The sequence below is a fragment of the Mesoplodon mirus genome, assembly GCF_964341445.2.
Source record: "Mesoplodon mirus genome assembly, chromosome: 4".
NCBI classification, from domain to species: Eukaryota; Metazoa; Chordata; class Mammalia; order Artiodactyla; family Ziphiidae; genus Mesoplodon; species Mesoplodon mirus.
In genome coordinates this window covers 66,318,212-66,344,352 of record NC_138979.1, presented here as the reverse complement: position 1 = coordinate 66,344,352, position 26,141 = coordinate 66,318,212, and the positions used below count along the sequence as shown (strand labels likewise).

Sequence of the window (26,141 nt, the reverse complement as noted above, 5' to 3'; positions counted from 1 at the left end):
GCAGACTGTGTGGGAGGCAGGCCCTTTAAGCACTAGCCTTCTTGCTGGTGGTCCCAGGAATTCACTGCTGTCTAGTGCCAGCAGAGGGTCAAGGAGGAAGGAAAGAGGGTGAAGAAGGGAAGGAGGGAGGAAAGCAGCCAGGGGCACGAGGAGAGGCTAAAGCCAGTAGTTGGGGGCTTGGCCTCTCAGAGGCTTTGGAGACCAGGTGATTCTACAGAAACGAGGGCTTTCTTCATGTAGTAAAGGGTGAGTGGCTGTCCTGCAGTGTCCCTCCAGGGAAACTGGGTGAGAAGGCCCCTGAGCTGTGTTCCCTGCTTCCTATGAGTGACAGGCTGTGTGCTGAGTACCACTAGCAGAGGGGGGCAAAGGAGGCTTCTGGGCAGGCCTCCCCCTCAAACGCCACTCTGCTCCTGCAGGCGAGAATGATGCTTCAGAACCAGGGGCATCAGGTCCCAGTCCTGGGGCTCCAGTGTGGAAGTCCTGATGCCCTCCATATACTGGAGTGACTTTCAGACGCAGGCTGAACATATCATCCTGCTGCTCTCCTCATCATCTCCTAGAGGATAAATCCCCAATTCTCAGCCCCCACACGTAGGTCTCTTCATGACCTGGGCCTGGCCTGCTTCTTCACTCTTAGCTCTTATTCCTTCCACTACCTCCTAAGCTCCAGCCAGAATGAACACTTTGCAGTTCCCTAAACCTTCCCAGGCTATTTTACATCTCAGTATCTTTGCTCATGGTCTTTCCTGTGCCTAGAATGTCTTTCCTACCTTGCTACCTGGTAAGTATCTATTCCACTGTCAGATATCAGCTCAAGTACCAGCTCCACTGTGAAATACTTCTAAGAGGAAGCTCTAGCACCGATCCAGGTTTGTTTACTGTCTGTCTCTCCCTTTTCTCCTAGAATGTCAGCAACTTGAGAGCAGGGACTTAGTCGGTTTTGTTTCTCTCTGTCTCCTGGGTGTCTAGAACAGTGCCTGGACCATTGCAGGCACTCGTTAAATATTTGTGGAAGGAAGGAATGAGTCTCAGCACTGCTCCTAGGCTGTGGGTTCCACAAGGACAAGATCTGGGTTGTATTCATTTCTTTATGTCACAGCACTTGGTTTGAGATGGGGTGGGCATTTAGCAAAAGCTGATAAATGAGAGAAAGAATGAGTGATGAATGCTCATATGGACAGAAAGCTCATGATACAGGGCATTTCCCCAAGAATAAGTCACCTCCAGCCTTCTGTTCCATGTTAGAGCTTCTTTTTACTTCTTTCATGTTGTCTATTTTGTGAGAAGAGTTGCCTTTTAAATGAAGCATGTTCTAAATTCCCGTCAAACACATCTTGTAGCACAAGAAGTGGGGGCTAGATTCTCTTAAAAACTTGGCTAACCCTAAAAGTCACAGATTCTATAATTTGTCAGGGACTATACCCATTCGTGCTTTTTCTGTTTTAATTTACGTTTGAGAAAGAACCTTGTCTAAAGAGCACAAACCTTGGAAATGATACAGACTCACTGTACCGTCATACATTTGAGGGACTACTTTATTTTGGATTTTTTGTTTATTTGCATTATCTGTGTCCCATCTACCACAAGGTGGGGGGAGGGGAGAAGAGAGAAGGTTGGTCACAAAAAGTCCTAGATAATGTGCCAGGAGGCCTGGCTCCAGGGAATTGAGCAAGTCCTTCTCTCGTCTGGCAATGAGGGGAGTTGGACTAGATGATCTCTGAAGGTCTGTGAACTTGCAGAAATAATATAATACTGTGCTATGAGCATTCCCACACATAAGCACCTTTTGCTGACTATACCTGCACAGATATTACATTTAAATATGGTAAAAAAAATAGTTTAGAATATATTTTTCTTAGGAATGAACGAAAAGTCTTCACACAGGATATGCTATCTCCACATTCTCAACTATTCTGATTTTCTAATCCAGCTTCTTTAAGAAAAGAGAACTTATAATTACACACACACAAACACATGGGTACTGGCAAGATTATGTCCATTACAGACTAACAGGACATGTGTGTGTGTGGGGTTGGGAGGTGGGTAGGTAGATGGACAGTATTTAATAATGCCCTAAAATACAAATATTCCAAGTGGGCTCTGGACCTTTCCTGTGAGGAGAACTTGGGTCAAACCTTCCTCACCATGGAGCCTTTGGGTGGTGTAAGAACAACAGCAGGGTTAATAAATGCAGAGCACAGCCTGATAGATTTTCTGGTCACATCCTAACAGCAGCCAGAGAGCATGGATGCATTCCATGGAGCATTTATGGGCTCACTAGCACCAGTCTATGACAATTTTATTTAATAATAAAAATATAATAGTAGTCAAATCTTTTTGTAGTTTCAGTTTACTGCTTTCTTAAGTGAAATAAATGGTCTCTCAGATTTCTTTTACTTTCATCTCTCTGCTCTAAGTACAGTAGGATAAGGTTCCAATTAAGGCCCATTAAGTGTTCACGTTGATTCATGTGAGGCATTTTCCAGTTTCTTTTCCTAACACAATCTCAGTGTACCTCTGAGTTACCTCTGTGGTGTGTTTTCAGTTTAGCAGTTGCTCATATAGAAGAGAATTATTCGGGTGTGAGGTCTCCCTTCCTCCTATTTCTGCAGCCCAAAACGGTGAGCAGAGATTCTCCTTCATTGCACTCCAGACAAGCATATGTTTATCACCTGTCAGGTACATCCAGATGAACTACACATGCCCCTTGGGAAGGGGAGCTGGCAGCTGGCCAGAGCAGACTGACCCTCCCAACCTCTCTTCGCAGCTGTGCTGGAGCGGCACGGTGAGTGGCAGCCCAGAGACCCCTACAGGGGGACCTCCTGGTGCTTCTACATCTTTTGGGTCCATGGAGACACACAGAGTTCTCTTCAGTTTCTCAACAGACGGGGATACACGCTCTGATGGCAGAGATGGCCTAGCTAAGGTGATATCAAGTGTCAGAGCAGACTGAGTGGATACTCCAGGGATTTTCCCAGTAAGAACAGGGAATGTGGAGGCTGACAACGATAATTTCAATAACATCGTAGTCAACACTTGCTCCCAGCCAGGCAATGTGCTAACACGATGCGCATGATCAAATTTAGTCTACACAACAACCCTATGAGGTGTTATCAATGTTATCCCCACTTTACAGGTGAGGAAACTGGCACCAGGAATGTAAGGGGTTTGACCAGGATCACAGAGCTAGTAAGTGGTATAGTTGTGACCATAACATAGGTCACCTGGCTCCAGAGTCCATGTTCCTCTCATCATGCTATAGAAACATACTACCAACTCCTTAAAGCAGAGACCAGCCCATGGCTACCATGGCAGAACTGCTGCACACTAGGGTCTCTGACGAGGTGTGCATTATCTGACGGCAGACCAAAGGTGCACAATCCCAAAGGAATTACATACCCATGAAGAGATTTAAGAAAAATATTTTAAAATCCCCTCAGGAAACTTGCTATTAAATGAATGATATGGTGATTTGGGGGTCTTTAAGCGTAGATTTTCCCAGTGTGTGCTTTCAGAGTGAGGCATACCTGCCAAAAAGCCTTTTTTTTTTTTTTTAACCAAATCATAACAAGTCAGTGTAGATTTGCTGTGACAATGCCACCAACTTGATAAGCAAATACCCCAAAGACATCCACTCTCATAGCTGACAGTCAAACTTGGGGCCTACGTAATAAGGATGACATTTAACCTTCCCAACAATCTTGTGACTTAGGACTTCTTGGCTCTGTGTTACAGCTGGGGAAAGCGACTCTCGGGGTAACCTGTGCAAGTTCATCACTCAAGTGAGAGGAGGGGCTAGGACGTGAACCTAGGTCTGCCTCCAAAGCTTTCTCTCACATACCGCTGTTTTCTCAAATGCAGGATTTGCCAAACCTTAAGCACAGTGGTTTCCTTTGGATCTCAGAACTACTGGCTCCAGCAAAAGCAAAACTAAGAACTTTCTTTTAGAATAAATTCAAAGATAAATAACTTACAGTGCCAAAGAAATGGCTCTTAAATTTTTAGCTAAAGGTCAGTTCAGGAGGTTTGGTCACTAAAACAGAAGTGCTGTATCCTTCAAAATCTGGAGCCATTTTATACTTTTCTTCAGTATTATGCCTAAGAAGAGATGTATTATCTCAACATCCAATAATTCATTCAACAAATATTAAGTAATTACTATGTGCCAGGCACTGCTGTAGGCACTGCAGACAAAGGCTCTGTTCTCAAGATACTAACATTCTAGCAGGATGGGGTGGGAGCGGGGAGACAGGCAAAATAAATAAATGTCAAGGGAGGGTAATAAGTATATGAATAAAAATAGAGCAAGGTAAAGGGGAAACAGTAACCATGGGGCTGATACTCTATTTTAGATACTGTGGTCATTATAACATGATATCTGAGAAAAAAACCTTTGAAACACCCCCACCTCCCAAACCATGCTAATTTCTGAGGGAAAAGATTTCCAGGTAGAAAACAGCAAGAACAAAGGTTTGACATGAGAGGTGTGTTTGTAGAAGAGCAAGGAGACCAGCATGGCTACAGTGGAGTACTTGCGATTACTACAATTAGAAATGAAGATTATTAAATTCAAGTACTCATGTTGGTCTGGACATGACTTCCCACTTCACCTTAGAATTATATATTTGTCCTCCATCAGAGCTGGAAGGGCCCTTGGGAGTACCCAGCCTAACTGTGGGTAAAGCCCAGAGAAGGGCAGTGACTTGCCCAGCGTCACACAGCTGTACAGCTGTGAAAGGACCCAGCCATCCTGACTGCTGCACTAGTATTTGTTCCTTGGTGCTGGGCTTTTTGTGACTGATGAGGATCTCATATAAGATTTCCTACCTCAGGAGAGGTGTTTTCTCTGTGATTACAGATTAAGTCTTTACAGTCTATCTCAGTGATTTATTAAAAAGGTCCCTCTATGACCAAACACCAAGGCAGGACCAGAAAAAATTAGATTCACCACTGGTCATGAGTTAAACTTTGACAAAATATTCCTTCCGGCCTCATTTTCCACCCCATTAGAAGATTTCCAAGTGAGCAAAGGATGACTGAGGATTGTGCACACACCTGACCTGGCAGTAGGGTTCAGCTCTGGACCTTGTTCACAGGATCAGGGTTTGGGCACCTGGGGAATAGGGTGCTGACAGTTTATTGCTTGGCTTCCCCTTGTGCATTTTCTGCTGCTCTGCTCAGTCTTGGGATGGAGCTCAGAAGGAGATGATTAACTTCATGGCATCTTGTGGCTGAACTAAGACCTCGCAATGACCCTACTCATGCTCTTGGTCTCACTTCCACTGCTGAAGGAGCTTAGTGGGTTCCCAACTTTTTATAGGGGAGTGGAGATGAAACTATGGTTAGCTTTCAATTTCAAAGTTTCAATGTTAGATTTCCTGACAGTTATTTTACTGGAGTGTTCTGAATCTGAGTTCCCCAAAAATGAGAAACTGAGAAGACTGGTGAAGGAAGGATAGTTTACCTGTACAATTGTGGTTTTTTCCGATCCCTATGCCAGAATTATGAATTCAGCCTACTGCTGAATCAGGTGTATTACTTAGTGCCATAAAGATGATGGTAACAGGGCCTTCAGGGATAGCAACAGCTGCCTTTCTTGAGCATTCACTATGAGTCAGGGCCTTTATTGTCTCACTTAATTCACACAATAATGTGGGAAGTAGTGGTATTATGTCCTCCATTTCACAGATGAGGAAGCCGAAGCTCACAGCTCAGTAACTTGACCAAACCAAGGTCACAGTGCTAGGAAAGAACAGAACATGGATTTCAAAGCCAGCTGACTTCAGAGCCTATGCTCTATGTCACGGAGGTGTGACATCTGACTTTTAGTACTATCAGAGATCAAGTTCAAAACCTCAACTGCTGACTGACTCAAGACGTGAATCCATTCAGGTGCCACCTTAACTATCACTGTATCAACCACAAGCAGGGGGATCCATGGGATTATAGTGAGCCACGAATTAGGACACAATCCTGTACAAAGGGGGAGAAGAATGTTCCTTTCTCAGTTAAGTGCTACAAGTATACCTGGCCAATGTTAGTCTTGGGTGGTGAAGGCTTCCATCTGAGAGCTCAGTGGAGGCTCCCTTGCGGAGGCTGCCATTTACTCCAGCTGATTCCCTGGCAATGCAGCCACCGGGTCAAGGAGGGAGTTCCTTATAACCTCTCAAGTGGTTTTTGGAGTTAAAAGGTACGAGCTCATGGTACTTCAAACTACCCTTGTGTTGGAAAAGAGTGATGAGGACACCAAAGAGATGAGGGAAGTAAAAGGTATCTTTTATTTGGATTCTGTGACATTGGTGACTTTTAATACAAGCAGCCAAAATTGCTAACTGGCAAATTTCTCCATTCTAATATCAGCCAGGTCACTCACTAGAAGTCTTAGAATAAATCTTTAGGTAGGGGACTTCTCTGGTGGCGCAGTGGTTAAGAATCCACCTGCCAATGCAGGGGACACAGGTTCGATCCCTGGTCCGGGAAGATCCCATATGCCGCAGAGCAGCTAAGCTCATGAGCCACAACTACTGAGCCCACGTGCCACAACTGCTGAAGCCCGTGTGCTTAGAGCCCATGCTCTGCAACAAGAGAAGCCACTGCAATGAGAAGCCCACGCACCACAACGAAGAGTAGCCCCTGCTCGCCGCAACTAGAGAAAGCCCGCGTGCAGCAACGAAGACCCAATGCAGCCAAAAAGAAATAAATCAGTAATTAAAAAAAAAAATCTTTAGGCAGAAGTTATTATTATTATTATTTTTTTTGAGGTACGCGGGCCTCTCACTGTTGTGGCCTCTCCCGTTGCAGAGCACAGGCTCCGGATGCGCAGGCTCAGTGGCCATGGCTCAGGGGCCTAGCCCCTCCGCGGCACGTGGGATCCTCCCGGACCGGGGCATAAACCCGCGTCCCCTGTATTGGCAGGCGGACTCTCAACCACTGCGCCACCAGGGAAGCCCCAGAAGTTATTTTTAATTAGGAAATTTATTGTTCTACTTTTGGGAAAAACCCCATATTTTTCTTTGGTGCTGTAATATTGAGAGTAACTCCGAAATGGTTATACTGTTGAAGTTATTTGGCTCTTCCTTAGACATGATACCTTTTTATTTTGTGAAAGGAACTGTATCTGTCACACAAAGAAAGAAAATACAGAAAGCTGACGTTTGTGTGACAGCTAGAGAATAAGCTGCCAACACTGGGAGAACAGAAAGGCCTTGAATGCTGGAGTTTCCACTTTGAGCCCACCACAGCAGACTCCATTCTTGGAATTGGATGGGGCTGGGGGAGTTTACCAAATGCATATGACCTAGGACCATCTGCCTTTGAGAAAAACAAAGAGTAAAGTAAGAATGTGTGGGCAGGAATTAGGCCACCTCTGAAAGTTCTAAAGGCTACAACGGAGCTCTGGAAAACCGCCACTCTTAAAACACAACTCTGTGTCCCTCACTTGCAGATGGTACACAACTGGGAAACTGCCCTGTTTTTGTTTGCAGGGAAGCATCTGAGGTGAGTACAATGGATACATTTTAGGACCGTTTAGTCAATTAACATTTGGATTGTCTTATTAAGCCATCAAACTGCAAAAGACTTGGAAAAGGCATGTCACACAGCTCAGGCAGAATCTAGTTTCAAGAGCTTCAGTGTCCAGCTTACTCGCAGGTTCTGATCTCCCCAGACACATTCAGGAGCCTTTGGTGCAGTGCCAAGCAGATGATTACATGATCTGCATGACTCTCTACAGAGAAGCTGATGGGGGGAGGGTGGGCCAACGGGATCCTTCCTACTTTCAACTATCACAGGAGACTCCGGCTCTGATCGCTGGAATCTATGGGGTCTTTCCAAATGAAAAAGTCAGTCACTAACTACAGTGAATATGCAAAGGTGCTTATTCCCAATACAGTAATATGCAGGCAGTCAAATCATCTGTCATTCAAGTTAATTTAATTATCAGACCACATTTAATTATCCAATATAAAATGTAAATAAAGTGAAGGTCTGACAGCCCATACTAATTATGTTCATTATAATAATTAAATGGGAAGGAACGCAGAGTCATGAAAGTACCATAAAAGATAAGGAAGTTTTGATTAAAAAAAACATTTTAATTAGAAACTGCAGCCCTATAGGAAACAGATGATTGGTTCTATCAAGGATGGGGCATTACTTTTATTATCCAGGTTTCTCTTCTAAAGTCATCTTTAGTATCATGGGGCTCAGTCCTTCCAGTTAATAGACTAAATGGTGGCAAATGAAAAGTGCCAATCCTTTATGCAAAGCAGTTTCCTAATAAAACAGCCTTAGGCTGCAGCAGGAGTTCAGGATCTCCTGTCTTACAAAGACACAAGCTGGAAATAAAGGATCCTCTGTGGACAAACAGGCACTGCAAATTAACATGACTTCTGCCTAATGATACGGAAAGATGAAATGAATTGAGCATCATAATTTCTCCTCTGAAATTTCTCTGATATAAAGTAAGTGGCATGAGGTTAAATAAATTCACTTTCACAAGAACAGAAGTGAGGCGGAAAGGGCACTAACTGGACTGTCAATCAGGAGTTTGGGCTCTGCTAGTTCTTGCTTGGCAATTCCTTTTCCTTCTCTGAGCCTCAGTTTCTCCATCTACAGTATGAGGGAACCAGACTAGGTATCTCAGGGCCCCTCCAGGATGAAGGCTCCACGAAACTTTGATTGAAACTGGAATGAGAGCTTAAAACTGCACTTCCATATCCCTCAGCAAATGCTCACTTGGCAAATTACTGGGTTTTGGAGGGAGCAGAAAGGGGATTTAGAATGAAAATAAACAATCAACTTTTTAGTTAGAGAAAACTCCCCAGTTCTACTGGGATATGAGCAGTTATCATTAAGTAAGCTTGAGGCTATGTCCCCTACCCTTCCCTTGCCATGCAGCCTGATGGGCGTGGAGCCCAGCCACAGATGGTGAGCATGGCTGTTTGGTGCAGGTGAAACTACTGTGGCTAGAGACGGCATCACACAGCAAGGACACTGACATCTCACCTGTAAGTCTCTGCTTTTGAGTGTCTGCCAATGGGCCCCCTGTATTAAGATAGGAGAACCAAGGTATATTCAGCTTTTAAGGATGAGCTGCCACGCAGTGGGCAAGCAGCTCATGAAGCTATCTGGTACTGAAAGAATCTGGAGTAGGGCAAGGAGGACCTAAAAAACCACAATATGTCTCCATAAAATCAGAATGCTGGTCTGTGGTTCTAATCTCAGCCATTAAAATATCACAGACTCACAGAGCTCAAAGGAGAGATGATCTAGGACAATCCTAGATCATCCTAGATCATCATTTAAAAAAAAAAAGGGCTTCCCTGGTGGCGCAGTGGTTGGGAATCCGCCTGCCAATGCAGGGGGCATGGGTTCGAGCTCTGGTCCGGGAAGATCCCACATGCCGCAGAGCAACTAAGCCCGTGAGCCACAACTACTGAGCCCGTGTGCTGCAACTACTGAAGCCCATGTGCCTAGAGCCCATGCTCCGCAACAAGAGAAGCCACTGCAATGAGAAGCACACACACCGTGACGAAGACCCAGCACAGCCAAAAATAAATAAATAAATAAATTTATAAAACTAACAAACAAACAACAACAAAAAAACCACAACTTTTTTTTGGTGGTAAAATATGGATAACATATAATTTACCATTTTAACCATTTTTAATCCTACCATTCTCAATGGCATTAAGTACATTCACAATATTGTGCAACCATCACCACTATCCAGAACCAAGCTATTGGGTTGGCCAAAAGGTTTGTTTGTTTTTTGCCATAAGATGGCTCTAGTAGCGCTTAGTTGTCTTTAACTTCATTCGAAACAATTTTGTTGGATTGTATTGTGACAGCTGTCATATCAGAGTGCATTTAAAAAAATTATCAAAATTGGTGGATTTTTGTGTAGCCATTTTAAAATTGAAGATGGAAGGAAAAAAGCAACATTTTCGGCATATTATGTTTTATTATTTCAAGAAAGGTAAAAACACAACTGAAACACACAAAAAAGATTTGTGCAGCGTATGGAGAATGTGCTGTGACTGATCAAACATGTCAAAAGTGGTCTACGAAGTTTCGTGCTGGAGATTTCTCGCTGGACAATGCTCCACAGTTGGGTAGACCAGTCGAAGTTGAGAGCAATCAAATCGAGACATTAATTGAGAACAATCAACCACACGGGAGATAGCCAACATACTCAAAATATCCAAATCAAGTGTTGAAAATCATTTGCACCAGCTTGGTTATGTTCATCGCTTTGATGTTTGGGTTCCACATAAGTTATGGGAAAAAAATCTTCTTGACCATATTTCCACATGCGATTCCCTACTTAAACATAACAAAAGCATTCCGTTTTTAAAACAAATTGTGATGGGCGATGAAAAGTTGACACTGTATAGTAATGTGGAACGGAAGAGATCGTGGGGCAAGCGAAATGAACCACCAACAACCACACCAAAGGCTGGTCTTCATCCAAAGAAGGTGATGTTGTGTATATGGTGGGATTGGAAGGGAGTCCTCTATTATGAGCTCCTTCTGGAACACTGAACGATTAATTCCAACAAGTACTGCTCCCAATTAGACCAACTGAAAGCAGCACTCGAAGAAAAGCACCCGGAATTAGTCTACAGAAAACGCATAATCTTCCATCAGGATAACACAAGACCACGTGTTTCTTTGATGACCAGGCAAAAACTGTTACAGCTTGGCTGTGAAGTTCTGATTCATCCACCTTAATCACCAGACATTGCACCTTCGGATTTCCATTTATTTCGGTCTTTACAAAATTCTCTTAATGGAAAAAATCTCAATTTCCTGGAAGACTGTATAAGGTACCTGGAACAGTTCTTTGCTCAAAAAGATTAAAAGTTTTGGGAAGATGGAATTATGAAGTTGCCTGAAAAATGGCAGAAGGTAGTGGAGCAAAACAGTGAATACATTGTTCAATAAAGTTCCTGGTGAAAATGAAAAATGTGTCTTAGTTTTACCTTAAAACTGAAGGAACTTTTTGGCCAATCCAATACCTCTTTGTATGGTCAAAAAATGCTCAAGCCTCAAGAGGGAAAATGATTTATCTAAGATCCCGCAGCTAGTGGCAGAGCTGAGGTTAGAACCCAGGCCTTCTATTTGCTAGATTATGGTCCATTTTGTGCTCATAAAACACACTCATTTACACTTTCCCAGGATCTTTACCCATTTTCCCCGAGTAACGCACACAGATATGTCCCAGAAGCATTCAGAGTTGCAGAATGGCAGCTTCTCAGTGTACTGTCTAGGTAAATGGGCATCATCTTCTAAACCCTCCACCCCTGCCCAAGAAATACTTCAGAGATCACTGGTAGAAAGGGCCACTGATACGTCTAATTTTCTTAAGCAATGTGAAAGAAAAGAACTCTGAGCTGGGCTTTGCAAGACCTGCGTTCTAGTCCTGGTATTTTAGCAATTCTTTATGTCATTTCAGGGGGCTTATTTCACCTCTCTGAGTCCTGATTCTTCACCTGTCTGTGAGGCGGGAGTAATTCCTCTGCCTACAGCCTCAATGAAGTGCTAATGAGGTCCAAGAGGCCACAGATGGGGCAAGCAGTATAAAGAATTCTACAAATACCAGAGGTTATGCTTTAGAAAAGCATCTCCATAGGTGCAATGTCTCAGTGTTTGACAATTACTATCATTTCTATCAATTTCTGATTTCTTCTCTACTTTTTGTCATATTCTTTCTTTTCACAGATTGTTGCATTTCAGCAATTGCCTGAGGACTGAACTGACTTCTCTGACCTTCTACCTTCCACCAAATCAGAAGTGGATGTCCAGTTAGGATTCAATCCCTTTGGGAGGCAAGGTGTCGAGAAAGGAGGTCTGTGTTTTTTACTTTTCTAATTTCTTCCTCTCAGCAATTACCTCTAAACCCCACAGCTTCGTCCCCAACCGAGAAGCCATAGGGTCTCTGTCTCCTCCTTGGATTGCTTACTGCTCTCTCTGCCCATTTAATCTGCTTTCTTCCTGTCCCAACATGCCCAGTCATTACTTTGCCATCAGGTCCACGTCAGTTCTAACATGCCATTTCCAAATACCAGTTCCCCCGACCCCATTTCTCATTGACTCTGGTGAGCCCAGAGATACTTAGAGTGTGTGTTTTATCTATAGGAGAGGATTAGTCTGCAGTCCGACATCAGCAGAAAATCTCTCTGAAATCCTACACAGCTCTGAGTTCAGTAAATTCATCACAACAGAGTTGGTTTAAGCAAAGAGCTTCAACCATCCCTAAACGTGGGTATGCTGAAGAAACTGAACTTTTTGCTATAGAACTGTACAGCAAAATATTATCACACACACAAATTACTTACCTCTTTATAAGTGCAGGAGATATGATAAATGGTAAACGACTTAACAGGAAATTGTGAGGTAAACCATGGGCTGTCTACACAAGATAAAGCCACGCAGCCATTAAAAAATGTATGCACGGGCTTCCCTGGTGGCGCAAGTGGTTGAGAGTCCGCCTGCCGATGCAGGGGACACGGGTTCGTTCCCCAGTCTGGGGGGATCCCACGTGCCGCGGAGCGGCTGCGCCCATGAGCCATGGCCGCTGGGCCTGCGCGTCCGGAGCCTGTGCGCCGCAACGGGAGAGGCCACAACAGTGAGAAGCCCGCGTACCACAAAAAAAAAACCAAAAAAAAAACAACTGTATACACAAAGAAGGATTATGATATAATGTTAAGTGTACAAAGTAGGATAGGAGTGTATATACCATATGACCTCAGCTATGTAAAAATATTCATAGAGGGCTAGGGAGTGGGTGAAGTGAGCGACGGTGGTCAAAAGGTACAAACTTCCAGTTATAAGGTAAATAAGTTCTGGTGATGTAATGTACAGCATGATGACTGAAGTTAACAATACTGTATTGTATCTTTGAAAGCTGCTGAGAGTAGATCTTAAAAGTTCTCATCACAAGGAAAAAAATTTTAACTATGTGAGGTGATGGCTAACTAAATTTACTGTGCTAATCATTTTGCAACATATAAATACATCAAATCTGCACACTGTACACACTTAAAAATAAGACAGTGTTACATGTTAATTATATCTCAATAATATTAACTGGCAAAAATATTCACAGAAAAGAGACTGTAAGGAACCTGCGAAAACGGTAACAGTGACTATCTCAACAGTGAGATCAGGAATAACTGTGATTCCTCCTCCTTCTTTACACTTGCCTATCTTTTTCATGATGAGTAAGAAACACTTTTGTAATCAGAAAAATAAAAACAAACTTTTAGAGGGAAAGGAAATGCAGTTTAGTAGGTCAAATGGATACACATGAAGAAAAGAGAACCACACAGGAGATTTCGCTCAACTTTCCTTCCTTGAGTAGCTTGTAAGAGACTCATGAACCTGCTGGGCTTAGTCCACGGAAAGGACAAAGCATCAGTACCCGAGAGAGCACTGTGTGAGTGCTCCTGTGGTGGGAGGTGAGAAAGATCTGCCCTTCTGGCAATGAGGTCTGCAAAAGGGGAATTTTTCTACGTATGACGCTTCTTCTGGCAAGGGTCCACATTTTCTATATTTTAAATCATGGAAATCTTTCTACAATGGACTTCATATTCCTCAGTCTTCTTAAAGGGAATGCACAGAACATACATTTTGCCTCCATGCTCACTCAGGGTCTGCACTGGGGGCATCAACAATCATCCAGGGAAATCAAATACAGGGCTTAGTGTCCCTTTGAAACCAGATAGCTACAATTTTTTTTTCTTTACTTTTTTGGCCATGCCACGCGGCATGCAGGATCTTAGTTCCCTGACCAGCGATCAAACCAACGCCCCCTGCAGTGGAAGCGCAGAGTCTTAACCGCTGGACAGCCAGGGAAGTCCCAGATGGCTACAATTTCTGAGGTCTTGTGCTTGTCTTGTTTTTTTCTATCCTCTTCCTCCTTATCAGATAGGCAGTTTCAGCTCTTAGTGTGTAGGTTCTCACCTTGTATTTGGCTCTGGCACTACAGCTATCTCCTGTCCTTCTTCCGCCCTGGTCTAGTTTACTGCAGGCTAGTAAACCTAGTAAGCACACTTATTAGAGAGTTGCCTAAAATAAAAATTAGTAAGCTTAGAGTGAGGGTTAAGGGCTGTTCATAGGCCGTTTTCTCAGCTATAATCCACATAATTAAGTTGCTGAATATGAGGCTTTAGATAAATGAGGTAGTCAGGAATTACAATTTGATATGTTAGTTATGCCATAACTCTGTTTTTAAAAATAAAGATAACAACCTAAATGGGAAACGAATTAGAAAAAGAATAGATACATGTATATGTATAACACTTTGCTGTACACCTGAAACTATCACAACATTGTTAATCAACTATACTCCAATATAAAATAAAAAGTTAAAAGAGATAAAGTGCTTTATTATTGTTATTTTAAAAATAAAATCTGTAACAAAGATTTCCCAACTTTTTAAAGCAACAGAACACTATTTACAAATGAAATCTTGCTCAGAAACCAAATAATCAAAATAGTTAAAAGCAAAACTACTCTGGGTGATTCAAGGGGGTAAGGCCCAAGCCCTGCCTTCTCAGGCTCCCCTCCAACACCATCTGGCACCCTCTTAAGCACCTAGGCAGAAGCCAAAGACCAAGAGCAGTTTCATAAAGCACCAGACTAATGCTATAATATTTGCAAAGTGACCCAAGTTGAAAGATGTAACCTATTTCATTAAAACAACAACAAAAAAATATGAATAAAGCATCAGGATCTATGTGGTAAGGGAGTAGATGGTTCTGTGTGGCTTAAGAATATTTTATTAAAAATATCTTATTGTTATAGCTTTAAGAGGAAGTCCTAGTGCTGGTCTAGTGCTGATCAAATCTCTTTGGAGATAAGTCAGAGGCATATCCCTGGAGCCTGGTTAAAGGGCCTCACACAGGACAGATGGGTTCCAGCAGGCTAGCCTGCCTTTTCTCACTCCAATACCTCACACTCTCAGTGCTGGGGAAGCAGTCTGAGGAACTTTCCTGTGCCTCTTACCTGGTTATCTGGGTGGTTGACAGTGAAGTAGCCCACACAGACGATGACCTCATGAAGGAGGCTTTCACAGGAGACGTGGCTGCAGTGGCCCAGTAGGGAGCTGGCGATGTGCCGGAATGCAAGGGACAAGCCCTCTGCCCCTACAATAGACTAACAAAGACAAGGAGCAGTTAGAACTCCCCAGCCCAGGGACAGCAAACCACAAAACACACCTGGGCCCTGTGCACCTTCTGCCATGATGCCAGAAAAGCATATGAAATTTCTAGAGCACTGTGCTTAACAGTTCAGTTCAGGGATTCCTGCTCCAATAAATGACCATAATAAATGCAACGTTTAAACTGAAAAAAAAAAAAAAAAAAGACAGAAAATAAAGCATAGCAGACCAAATGCCTGTACTATGTGGATCAAGACACTATTCACCTAAAGCATGGGTATTTATCCCATTTTTAATGAGGTATTTTTTTTCTCATTGCACAGTCTCACTGTAGAAAATTTGGAAAAATATAATAATACTAAAATTCACCTGTAAATCTACCATTTAGCTAACTTTCAATACTTTTTTTTTTCTGAAGGAGAAAATATTTTCTTGTATGCAGGGATAAAAATACGACTCTAATTATTTACTTATGTTCAAATAGAAAAGAAATATACATAACAATTAGTTATTATTCAAATAGCTCTTGAGCTCCCAAAGTAATGTAAAAAAAACCCAACAACCTGCCCCCGCCCCCCCAAAAAACACAAAAAACAAACCATGAAGCCCCCTCAGCTATGAGGCTTCTGGGATCCTTTCTTGAGACAGTCAAAGGGCTGTTGGTGGTGGGCGACGCGGGAGGAGAGCCTGAGTCTGTCTGTGCAGCCTGAAGCGTCTATTTAATAAACATGTCAAACAGACAGAGCGACAGGAGGGCAAAGGGGAGAGGCGAGGCCCACAGAATGCACTCGCAGCCCACACTGGAATGAAGCACCACTGCCAGCCTGTGGGAAAAGGCAGTGTTTTAAACTCATCTCTTGATTTGAGGTCTTGGCTGGCTTGAACCAGGTCAGATACATTGCAGCTTGGAAGTTTCAATGAATTCACTCTGCCTAACAGCCGCGAAAGCACAGTCTTTTTAATAAATACTGTTGAAACAAAATTACTACTAAATTTTAAGAGTGCCTTCTGTCTCCGTTTCACTGCACTGAGACAAAATGTTTTTCAAGCCCCAAAGAGACTTCAGGAGGGCCCTGCTCCTTTAAATCAAGTAGTGACACCTTCTCAGCTCAGCCCTTATTTAATTAGTTGTGTCCAGCTTGCTGTGACCCAGTGCCCTCTGTTTAACCTTCACTGATAAGAGCAGGTCAAGGGGCATGTAAGTTTGAATATAAAAATTAAACCAATTTTTCAAGGAAACTATATTTCCTTTTTAGCCAGAATTAATTGCCAAGTCAGTACATTGATTTGTTTCTTGAGACCACCTTCAATTGTAAAAACTGTCAAAGTATATGCACTATACAATATCCGGGATCTCAAGGCCATCTGTGCTAATATGAATTCAGAGTGAAATCAGACTCTTTGCTGAAGGGAGAAAAATATTTTGACAGCCTTATTCGTATATAATGAAATGGAACCAGTTAAAAAAATATTCTAATGGATAACCTTTTGTTACTACTATGCGATGAGTTCTCACACCAAAACAATCACATAGGTTTATGGCTTCAAAGAAGGGTGCAGAAGCACTGGGAATGTTGCATTCGAAACCTAACCTTTTGATTCAACATCTGCAAGATGGTTTGGGTAAGTTCTTCACCTTCAGAATATGAGTCAGTCCACATTTCCTGAGGGCCTACTATGTGCTAGCTAGCACAGTGCCTTTATGTAATCTCATTTAAACCTCAGACTTGTGAGGTAAGTGTTTTTAATCTCTATTTTACAAAGTAGAAACTCAGTCTTAAGGATTCAAATGACTTGTCTAAGGTCATACAACTTGGTAGTATGATGGCTTAAAGTCAGGTCAGGCTGACTCTAGACCCAGAGGTCTTGATGAGGATGCTTCTCCATAACAGCTCTACAGAGATGCATTCTTGTGATGCACTGGGACTCAAACCGTCAACATGTCTTACACTGTCTTGTCTAACTCTTCAGAGGGTCAGACCATTTATCTCATTTCAATTTTCTTCTTCAGTTCCTTCAATCCTCTCAGGCAATTCGTAAATTGTCTCCCAGATTTTTTTCTGAGCTTAGACCCATACTGTACCTAAAATCTCTTTTCCTGTGCTTTATAAACATAGTTCCTGAAATCTCACTTTTGATAAGTAAGTTGTTTTAATGAACTAGAATATGAGTTTCTCTGACCATATCTATCATAAAAATAATACTTTTCTCCTAAACTCACCTGTTGCTTTACAATGCAAATATTGTGTATTTGTATGCTATTTACTTGAGCGTTGCATGATTGATCAGATGTCTATCTACATCAATGATGTCTATGTGGTCAGACGCTTTGCTTTAGCTTGCTCAACAGAGTGTAGTGGTTAGTTAAAAAAAAATGACTATAAATCTTTGACAGTCCTCCCATTGAGAGATGGGGCCTATGTCTTCTCCTCTTGAATCTGGAAGGCTTATGACTGATTTAACCAATAGAGGATGGCTGATATGTAACCATATGACTTCTGAGGCCAGGTCATAAAAAAGCCATGCAGCTTCTGTTGGTTCTCTTGGAGCAGTTGTTTTCCAGAAGCTTCCTCTCAGGAAAATCCTACTGAGAACCCAGACACCATGATGTTTTGAGAAGCCCAAGTCACATAGAGAAGCCATATGTAGAGTCTCTGGCCAATAGTCCTTGATGAACCTAGTCTTTGAGTAATCAATCCCAGGCATAAAACATGAAAGTGAAGGAGCCTCCAGATAATTTGAGCTCCCAGCTATTTGAGTCAATTTGCCCCTCTTCTCCATACCCCCCAACCCCAGTCATTCGAGCCCCTCAGCTGAAGCCCTACATCGTGGAGTAGTGACAAGCCACCTCCGCTGTGAAAAGCCCTGCCTGAATTCTGGATCCACAGAATCTGTGATCATAACGGTTGTTGTTTACCCCACTAAGTTTGTTTGTTTTTCAAATGTATAAAAGTAACTGGAACAGTAAGGTAATCATTGGTAGATGTATTAAAAAACCTGATGCTAGAAATTCTAGGTATCTGGGTCCCTGCACACACTGATGAAGCATAAGAGAAAAACATGTGCTCGACTTTGGGCACCAAAAGGATGGCAGCCAGGAGGAAGGTCCCTGAAGGCTTTCCTGGCCCATGCACTGGTTAAGGGGAAAAAGGTGCCTGGGAACAATGTCTGGGGAGAGGATGAGAAGCAGTGATGGCAAAACTGACTAAAATAAGACAGGAGAGTCAGGACAGAGAACAGGAAAAGAAGAAAAAGCAGGAAAGAATTAAGAGAAATATGGAGTAACAGGAAGGACAGAGAAGAAAGAAGCAAAAGAAGTGTTAGGAACCAGCCACAAAAGGACATTCCCCTGGGGAGGTGGGCATCTCACTCTAAGAATGGCTAGAACTCTCGAGTCACCTTGGTGTTTCTCCTGGGGTTGTGGCAAAAGCGGCTCAGGTAGGGAATATATTCTGGGCTCGATACGGCAAGGAGCTGCAGAGGAGAAGTCGTGGTTTCATCTTAGTTGGGCATGAAGGGCTCCAGAAACAGACTTTTGACTTTTCTAACATTACTGGCCATTGTGCCTAAAGGTCATAAGGGAGCAGGGCTGGTTGGAGTTCAGTGGTTCTTTTGAGTAAGGCTGCACAGGCTGTGAGTTCATGGAGGGCTGGGGGTAGGGCAGGGACCTGGGGCTCCCTGACACTCAGAGTGACTGATGGAATGAATGGCTGACTTAATGTAAATGCTTGTGTATGATGTGGCGAGCCCTGAAGCAGTAAAAATCCTGGTCAGAAGACCCATAAACCAGGAGCTCAGGAACATTTTTAGGTATTTGTTTTTCATAATCCCTGGTAACAAAAGAAATCACTCTAGTTGGACCTAGCTGATGGGTAGCCTGCTGGTCTCCATATTCTGAGGGCATAAAATTAGCATATCTTGATTTCTAAGCTGTTTCCAGACAGAACACAATGGGGTTGGGTCTTCATAAAACACAAATGTTACGTTCAACCCAGAGGCAAGAACCATTGGCATTCTCTGGAGCAGGTACCTCTTGTTCTAGGTGTGGCTGTAAAACTCTCAGAACTTTACTTATTGTGTAGCTACCACCTAAGGCTAGTTCAAGTGCTTTGAAAACTGAAAAGCATTAACCCTAAGGAAGAGATTTCTGTTCTTATGATGGATAAACTAACTCTACAAAGTTGAAAGATACTGAATCCAATGATACGACTTACTAATTTCCAGTTGTGAAGAGAATGACAGGAAGACAAGAACTGCACATTTGTCACCAGCTACAAAACAGAAGTGTTTCTTCCATCTTGCGATGACCAAAGACCACAATTTTCATATATTTGTATCTCTATAACCTTTTTCCCGTTGAGCAAAGCAATTCATCTAAATTATGGGTTCATTATTTGCCAAGTTTGTTCCCTTTTTAATGAAATCACTTGACAGTTAATAAACTGAAAGAGAAAGTCTACTCCTTGGGGCTTGCTCTGTTCCAAAGGTTCAGTGTTTTTGAAAATTAAATTTCCTATATGAAAAACAATCTGTTTCTAAGCTGACAGTCTGGTGTTATAACATAAAGCAATTTTTCTTTAGCTATAAAAACTTAATATTTATAGGAGTTTGCACATTTAACTACACATGCACTTTACGTTGGATACAAGTCAGTTAAATCATTCATAGACAGTCATATCAATCAAAACAATTTAGCTAATTTTGGTTGTGTTTATATAAGAAACCATTACTTTCCTTAATATTTAAATATTTATGGTATGATAATGCCTTTTCTAAAGAAATCAAGACAGAAGATTTATAAGTAGCAGAATGGCATAGGCTTGGGGCCATGGGTACCAGTCCTGGCTCAGCCATGTGTAACCCTGGGAAATTACTTAACTGCCAGCTTTTCCACCTGTAAAATGGGTATAATAATATTCTGTAGGGTAGTCATGAGAATAAATAAGAAAGCACATGCAAAGCACCTAATCCAGTTCCTAGAACACAGTAGCTTAATAAATAGTATGTATTATTATTCCCTGTATTGTAGCTTATTCCTTATGCCCCAATCCAGGAGAAGAACCTCTCATCATATCTACACAAAATTATTAACTCTTGGCTGGTTAACCAATTCCTGGTACCTGAAAAGCAGGCAGATCAAGAGCTGCAAAGCTGTTGAAGAAACGTAAACTCTGAATGGCCACTTGGACTGTGTTCTGAGCGTAACTCTCCTTGGGACTAGAAGTGCCGGGGTCCGAGATTGTGCCATGGAAGAGGACACAGTAGAGCATATGCAGAACTCCAGCCAGGTCTGTGGCCTGAAGAGCAGCTGTCAGTCCTGTGGGATCCTGGCGATTATTGTCAAATATGCTGTGTGACCTGATAAAGAAACATTCAACTTTTTAAGAGAAATCTACTTAAAGGATGTTAGCATTTTTATAGGTCAAATGCAACATGACAAGCAGACCGTTAAAAGCAAACCATGTGAGTGGTGTTGTAAGGTAACAAGAAACCTCAAGAAGTAAATGCAGCCCTCCCCCCACCAAGTGCACTGCAGCCCGCCCTTTTCTCCGGCTGGGAGACTGGGCTGCTGCAGCAGTGGCAACTGAGTACTCGGCAGCCAGGCTGAGGCTGCTACCACCCTTTGCAGCCTAGATAGCCCCACTTTGTTTAGATTCCAGGCCTGGTGGAACTGGACAGAGTCCATGAGAGCTGTTGGGACTCAGAACCCAAAACACCATGGCTTCCTTTCTGGATACACAAGGGAATCTTCTCAGGCAAGGCAGTTACCGGGAAAGCACGAGGCCCCAAAAACCCAGTAGTGTGTTGGTATACCGTGACAGGGAGACACTTCAACCGCTTTTGAAGGCACAGTTCCATCATCAAGGAGTATTGGCAGGACAGGCTGTAGGGGCCAGACTCCCAAGAACAAGCTAGTGCTGGATTAGCTTTGTACAAATCACCTTGAAGTTAGCTTAGCAATTGTGGCAGGCAGTATGGGTGAGCAAGAAGCAATGGCAGTGGCAAATGAATTCCTCAAATTAATAGGAAAGGAAGGGTTTGCTAAATCCAACTCACTCTGGAACTCAGGTATACGTGAAGCATCTAGTGATCAAGAGCCTACAATTTTAGTAAATGTGGCTGCTAAGCATTCATTCACCCTTTTTGCCCCTAGAAACCATACCCAGGTTTCTCTCCCCTTCCCACAGCCAACATGCTTCAGGTGGGGCCCCCTTCCTATTCACTCTGGCTCAAGGGTATGTAGGCCTAAGGTAAGGGGAACATGGAGGGAGATTCTTGTGCTGAAATGCCTGGAAAGAAGCCCTCACTTTTTCTCCACAGGTTTGAATCTGAAATGTAAGGTCTGTAGCTGCTGCAGCCATTTGTTCTAACCACTGCACAAATCCTCAGGTCTCTGGGCTGTTCCAAGTGGGTCAGTCACCTTCCTTCATGGGACACAGCTTTTTCTCAGGAAGGGAAGTTACAAGTCCCTGCTCAGTGTCTCCCTTTAACCTGGTATGATGGGCACAAAGCTGACCAGAAGTGTCTTTATGTTTCTGCCACAGGATGATGCCCTTCCCTATTTTTAACACTAATATAGGTCCCTCCCATTCCTTTTTCTGTTGTTGTTGTTATTGTTCCTTTCAGCTGGAATCTAGAATGGGAGAGAGGCATTAAAGATCGATGCTTATCTCATAAACTTGCCCAGAAGCACTGAAGAGATGCCACTAAGTAAATATGAATTCGAAAGTGCTGGCTGGCAAGTTTCTAGTATCTTGTCTAGTTTTCTAATCCGTAACTTTTTAAAGTTCTAATTTGTTAGTTTCATCAAAGTATAGTTTTATTCGTAACCATGGTAAGCATTTATTTCCTGAATGTGCACTATTTCTGATAGTCTAAGAATGTGGGATGACACTTATACTTGTTCTCTTCTCAAGAAAGCAGGTCTTATGAAATACTATCATCTCATTTGCATGGCAGGACCTGCTAAGTACATTCACATCTTCCACCCCGCCTCATTTGTAGTTCTTCATAGTTGGTACAGAAGGTATTGTTCTCCTCACTTCACACATGATGCAACCAAGACCCTCAGAGATTCAGTGAGATGTTTTAGGTCATAAACATTTGTCAGTGGCAAAGGCAGGGGTACTACTAAGAACTTTTGACTCTTTAAAGGCAGGGCTTTGTCCAAAGACCAAAACATCCAGGCCAAACAGGAGGTGACCTCTTCTTTTGTCTCCATGCCTTTTCTTAAATCAAATCTCGGGGTTAACTGCACACTGTTAAACAAAGTACACAGAGGTTGTAATGTAATCCTGATTATCACGGAGAGACACTTTCTGTCTTATGGGGCTCAGTAAAAACAAAAAGTTAAGAAATTATATTTATTTGCTTATAGGCACATCTGAACCTTTACACAAACTGTTAGCTAATGTCATTTCAGTTTGCCCTTCCTTCCTTCCTTCCATTATAGCCATGAGAGTTAGGGGTCAGACCCTGACTAAAGACGTGAGTAGAGATTAATGTGTCTGAGTTTATTATATAGATTCCAAAAAGGGGTCTGTGTTTGTTTAACAATGACTGTCTTTTAGAACCAATGACAAGCCAGAAGACATTTCTCCCTAAAGCTAATTTCTAATAGGCTTTCAGAACCTTGGGGATGAGTGACATCACTGCTGGTGACAACATTTTTTCTTCTTTGTGATTCAGAATGGTGACCTCCCCTTTACTGCCTGTGTTGCTTTTAAACTGATTATTAGCATATTCAAATGCAGATATTCAGGAATATAGCTTTATTATTTAGAACACTTTGTAACAGTTAATCTTTGTAAGCATTTATGAAATGACATGAATTCACTGCTATTACTTCTTTAAAAGAATAAATTAAAAAAAAAAACCCAGCAAGTGAAGATCATCAGAATAGTTTCTCTTCTCTCCACCCCACCCTATTTAGGAAAATACTAAACTATAAAATAACATAACTCAGGATCTTTTGCAATATTCTTCTGATGAAATAAAAATGTTGATTCAGAAAAATCAATTAAATTAGCATTCAAGAACTCAGATGTGGAAATGGTTCAAAATGTGTATTAATATTGCTTTGTGGAAAAGACAATTAATTTTAAAGTTAGCCTACAGAATATACAGGGTGGAGGGGAGGGGAGAGAGCTTGTCTGCTGCATTTGGCTTCCACAGGACTAATGTAGACATGAAGGGACTTTAGAAAATGTTTACTTTTGATTTAGTCTGAAATACGGATAATTTGTCCTTGAACAGGCCACTGGCTCCTGTTGGTCTTAAATGTCAGCTATAATCACTTTAAGCCTAAATGTTTATAATAAAAAAGTAAAAGGCCTTATTCATATCAGGCACAGGTTATAAAAAGTTTTCTTTTTTAAAATACATTTATTTATTTATTTTTGGCTGCGTTGGGTCTTTGTTGCTGCGCATGGGCTTTCTCTAGTTGTGGCAAGTGGGGGCTACCCTTTGTTGTAGTGCGTGGGCTTCTCATTGCGGTGGCTTCTTGTTGTGGAGCATGGGCTCTAGGCAAGCGGGCTTCAGTAGTTGTGGCACGCAGGCTCAGTAGCTGTGGTTCGTGGGCTCTAGAGCGAGGCTCAGTAGTTGTGGCGCATGGACTTAGTTGCTCAGTGGCACGTGGGATCTCCCCAGACCAGGGCTCAAACCCGTGTCCCCTGCATTGGCAGGCGGATTCTTAACCACTGTGCCCCAGGGAAGCCCATAAAGTTTTCTTTTAAAGACACATTGAAGATATGAAAAATCAGATCTGAAATTTTATATATTACACTCTAAGATCTTCTCAATTTTACTGGATTTTAAAGTGTTTTTGTTTGGTCTCTAGGATTAGAGGTCTTAGTGGTATATTCATTTCTGTTCATTAATCGCGAGATTCAATCAGGAAAAACTATAACTGGGCCATCAATATACCTGCACAGCTCTTGAAAACCCTACTTTGCCTTAAAGGAGAGTATAGCTGGGCAAAAAAAAAAAAAAGCAATAATTTGGGTGGGCATGAATCAACTGCCATCTGTTCCATCTTTGGCATTTTAAACCACTTATGTAACAGGCCTTATTTGGCCCAAAAAAGCAGCTGTGACAGTCACAGAGACTATAATCCCCTTTGCCCATTTGTTCCTGGCTTGCTTGCTCTTGTATCCCCGGTCGCAGATTTCTGATTTGGTAACATCCACCCTGATCCCCTTCAGTGCCGGTATCTTCTAGACTGCTCTCCTAGCTTCTTGGATTTTGGCTTTGTGCCCTCCTTTAGATCTGGAATCCCAGAGGCATCTTATCAGAACCTCCCATTTTAGCCTCTGAATCCAGAACACTCCCCACAAAGGTCTGCATAGTGCTGGGAGTGGACGGAGTTAAGTCACTGTCCCTCCCAATGATGAATGTGAACTTCACTGTTCAAGAAGTGAATTATGTCTTACAGAGTTATTCCAGCTGTGGGCTCTGATGTACTGGGACAGTCTTAGAAAGCTGACCTGCATCTAGTAATATCATCATTTATCAGGCTTTGTGGTGAGCAAAAGGGACACGATTATCTGTCATATATTCTCTATTGAAAAAGCCAAAGTACCTGTGCTCCAGCAACAGTGACCTGTGATGTATTACAAAATCAAGGAAGACCAGACCCCTGTCCTATAGAAGGTTACAGTCTAATAGTGGCAGGCGTGTGCATCAGTTTCCTATTGCTGCTGGAATAAATGATCACAAGCTAGTTGTTCAAAACAACACAAATTTATTCTCTTAAAGTTCTGGGGGTCAGAAATCCAAAATGTCTCACTAAGCTAAAATCAAGGTGTTACCAGAGCTGTGTTCCTTCTGGAGGCTGAAGGGGAGAATTTATTTCCTTGCCATTTACAACTTCTAGAGTATGGTTGCTCTTTGGCTCCTGGCCCCTTCTTCCATCTTCAAAGCCAGCAGCATAGCACCTTCAAATCCCTCTCTAACACTGACTTTCCTGCTTCCCTTTGAGATTACATTGGGTCCACCTGGATAATCCAGGCTACTCTCTCCATCTCAAGATCCTTAACCATTTCTGCAAAACTCCTTTTGCCATGTTAGGTAACACATTTATAGGCTCTAAGGATTAGGATACAGATATCTTTGGCAGGGCATTATCTCCCCCCACCCCTAATTTTTTTTATTGTGGTAAAATACACATAAAATTTACCATCTTACCTATTTTTAAGTTTACAATTCAATGGTATTAGATTTGTTCATAATGTTGTACAACCATCACTACCCACTATCTCCATAACTCTTTCATCATGTAAAACTGAAACTCTATACTCATTAAACAATAACTCCCTATTCCTTCCTCCCCCTGGCAACCACTATTCTACTTTCTGTCTCCATGATTCTGACTAATCTAAGTATGTCATATATGTGGAATCATGATATAGTATTTGTCTTTTTGTGACTGGCTTATTTCACTTAGCATAATGTCCTCAAGTTTCATTCATGTTGTAGCATATGGCAGAACTTCCTTCCTTTTCAAGGCTGAATAATATTCCATTATATGTGTATATCACATTTTGTTTATCCATCATCCGCTGATGGACACTTGGGTTGCTTCCGTGTTAGCTACTGTGAATAATGCTGCCATGAACATGGGTGTATAAACATGTCTTCAAAACCCTGTTTTCAATTCTTTTGGATATATATCCAGAAGTAGAATTTCTCAATCATATGATAATTCTATTTTTAATTTTTTCAGGAATTGCCATAACATTTTCCACAGCAGCTATACCATTTTACATTCCCAATAACAATGCACAAGGGTTCTAATTTCTCCATATCCTCACCAAACCTTGGTATTTTCTTTTTTTTTTTTTAAATAGTAGCCATCCTAATGGGTGTGAGGTGATATCTCATTGTAGTTTTGATTTGCATTTCCCTATCAATGACAGTGAGCATCTTTTCATGTGCTTATTGACCAATTTGTATTTCTTCTTTGGAATTCAAGTCC

At 42.1% G+C, this 26,141-nt stretch overlaps 1 protein-coding gene across 9 annotated transcripts in view; it reads right to left on the bottom strand.

The window, feature by feature from the left end:
• Nucleotides 1-26,141, bottom strand: part of SCAPER (S-phase cyclin A associated protein in the ER) — a 496,989-nt gene that overhangs the window by 17,145 nt on the left and 453,703 nt on the right. For 8 of the 9 annotated variants that reach the window (XM_082617344.1, XM_082617349.1, XM_082617347.1 and 5 more), the window contains 2 exons: nt 20,287-20,524; nt 15,013-15,162 (listed from right to left, as the gene is read on the bottom strand). In XM_082617344.1, the coding sequence (XP_082473470.1) occupies nt 15,013-15,162; nt 20,287-20,524 (388 nt within the window). The remainder of the gene's footprint in view (nt 1-15,012; nt 15,163-20,286; nt 20,525-26,141) is intronic. The other variant, XM_082617352.1, reaches the window with a different exon arrangement.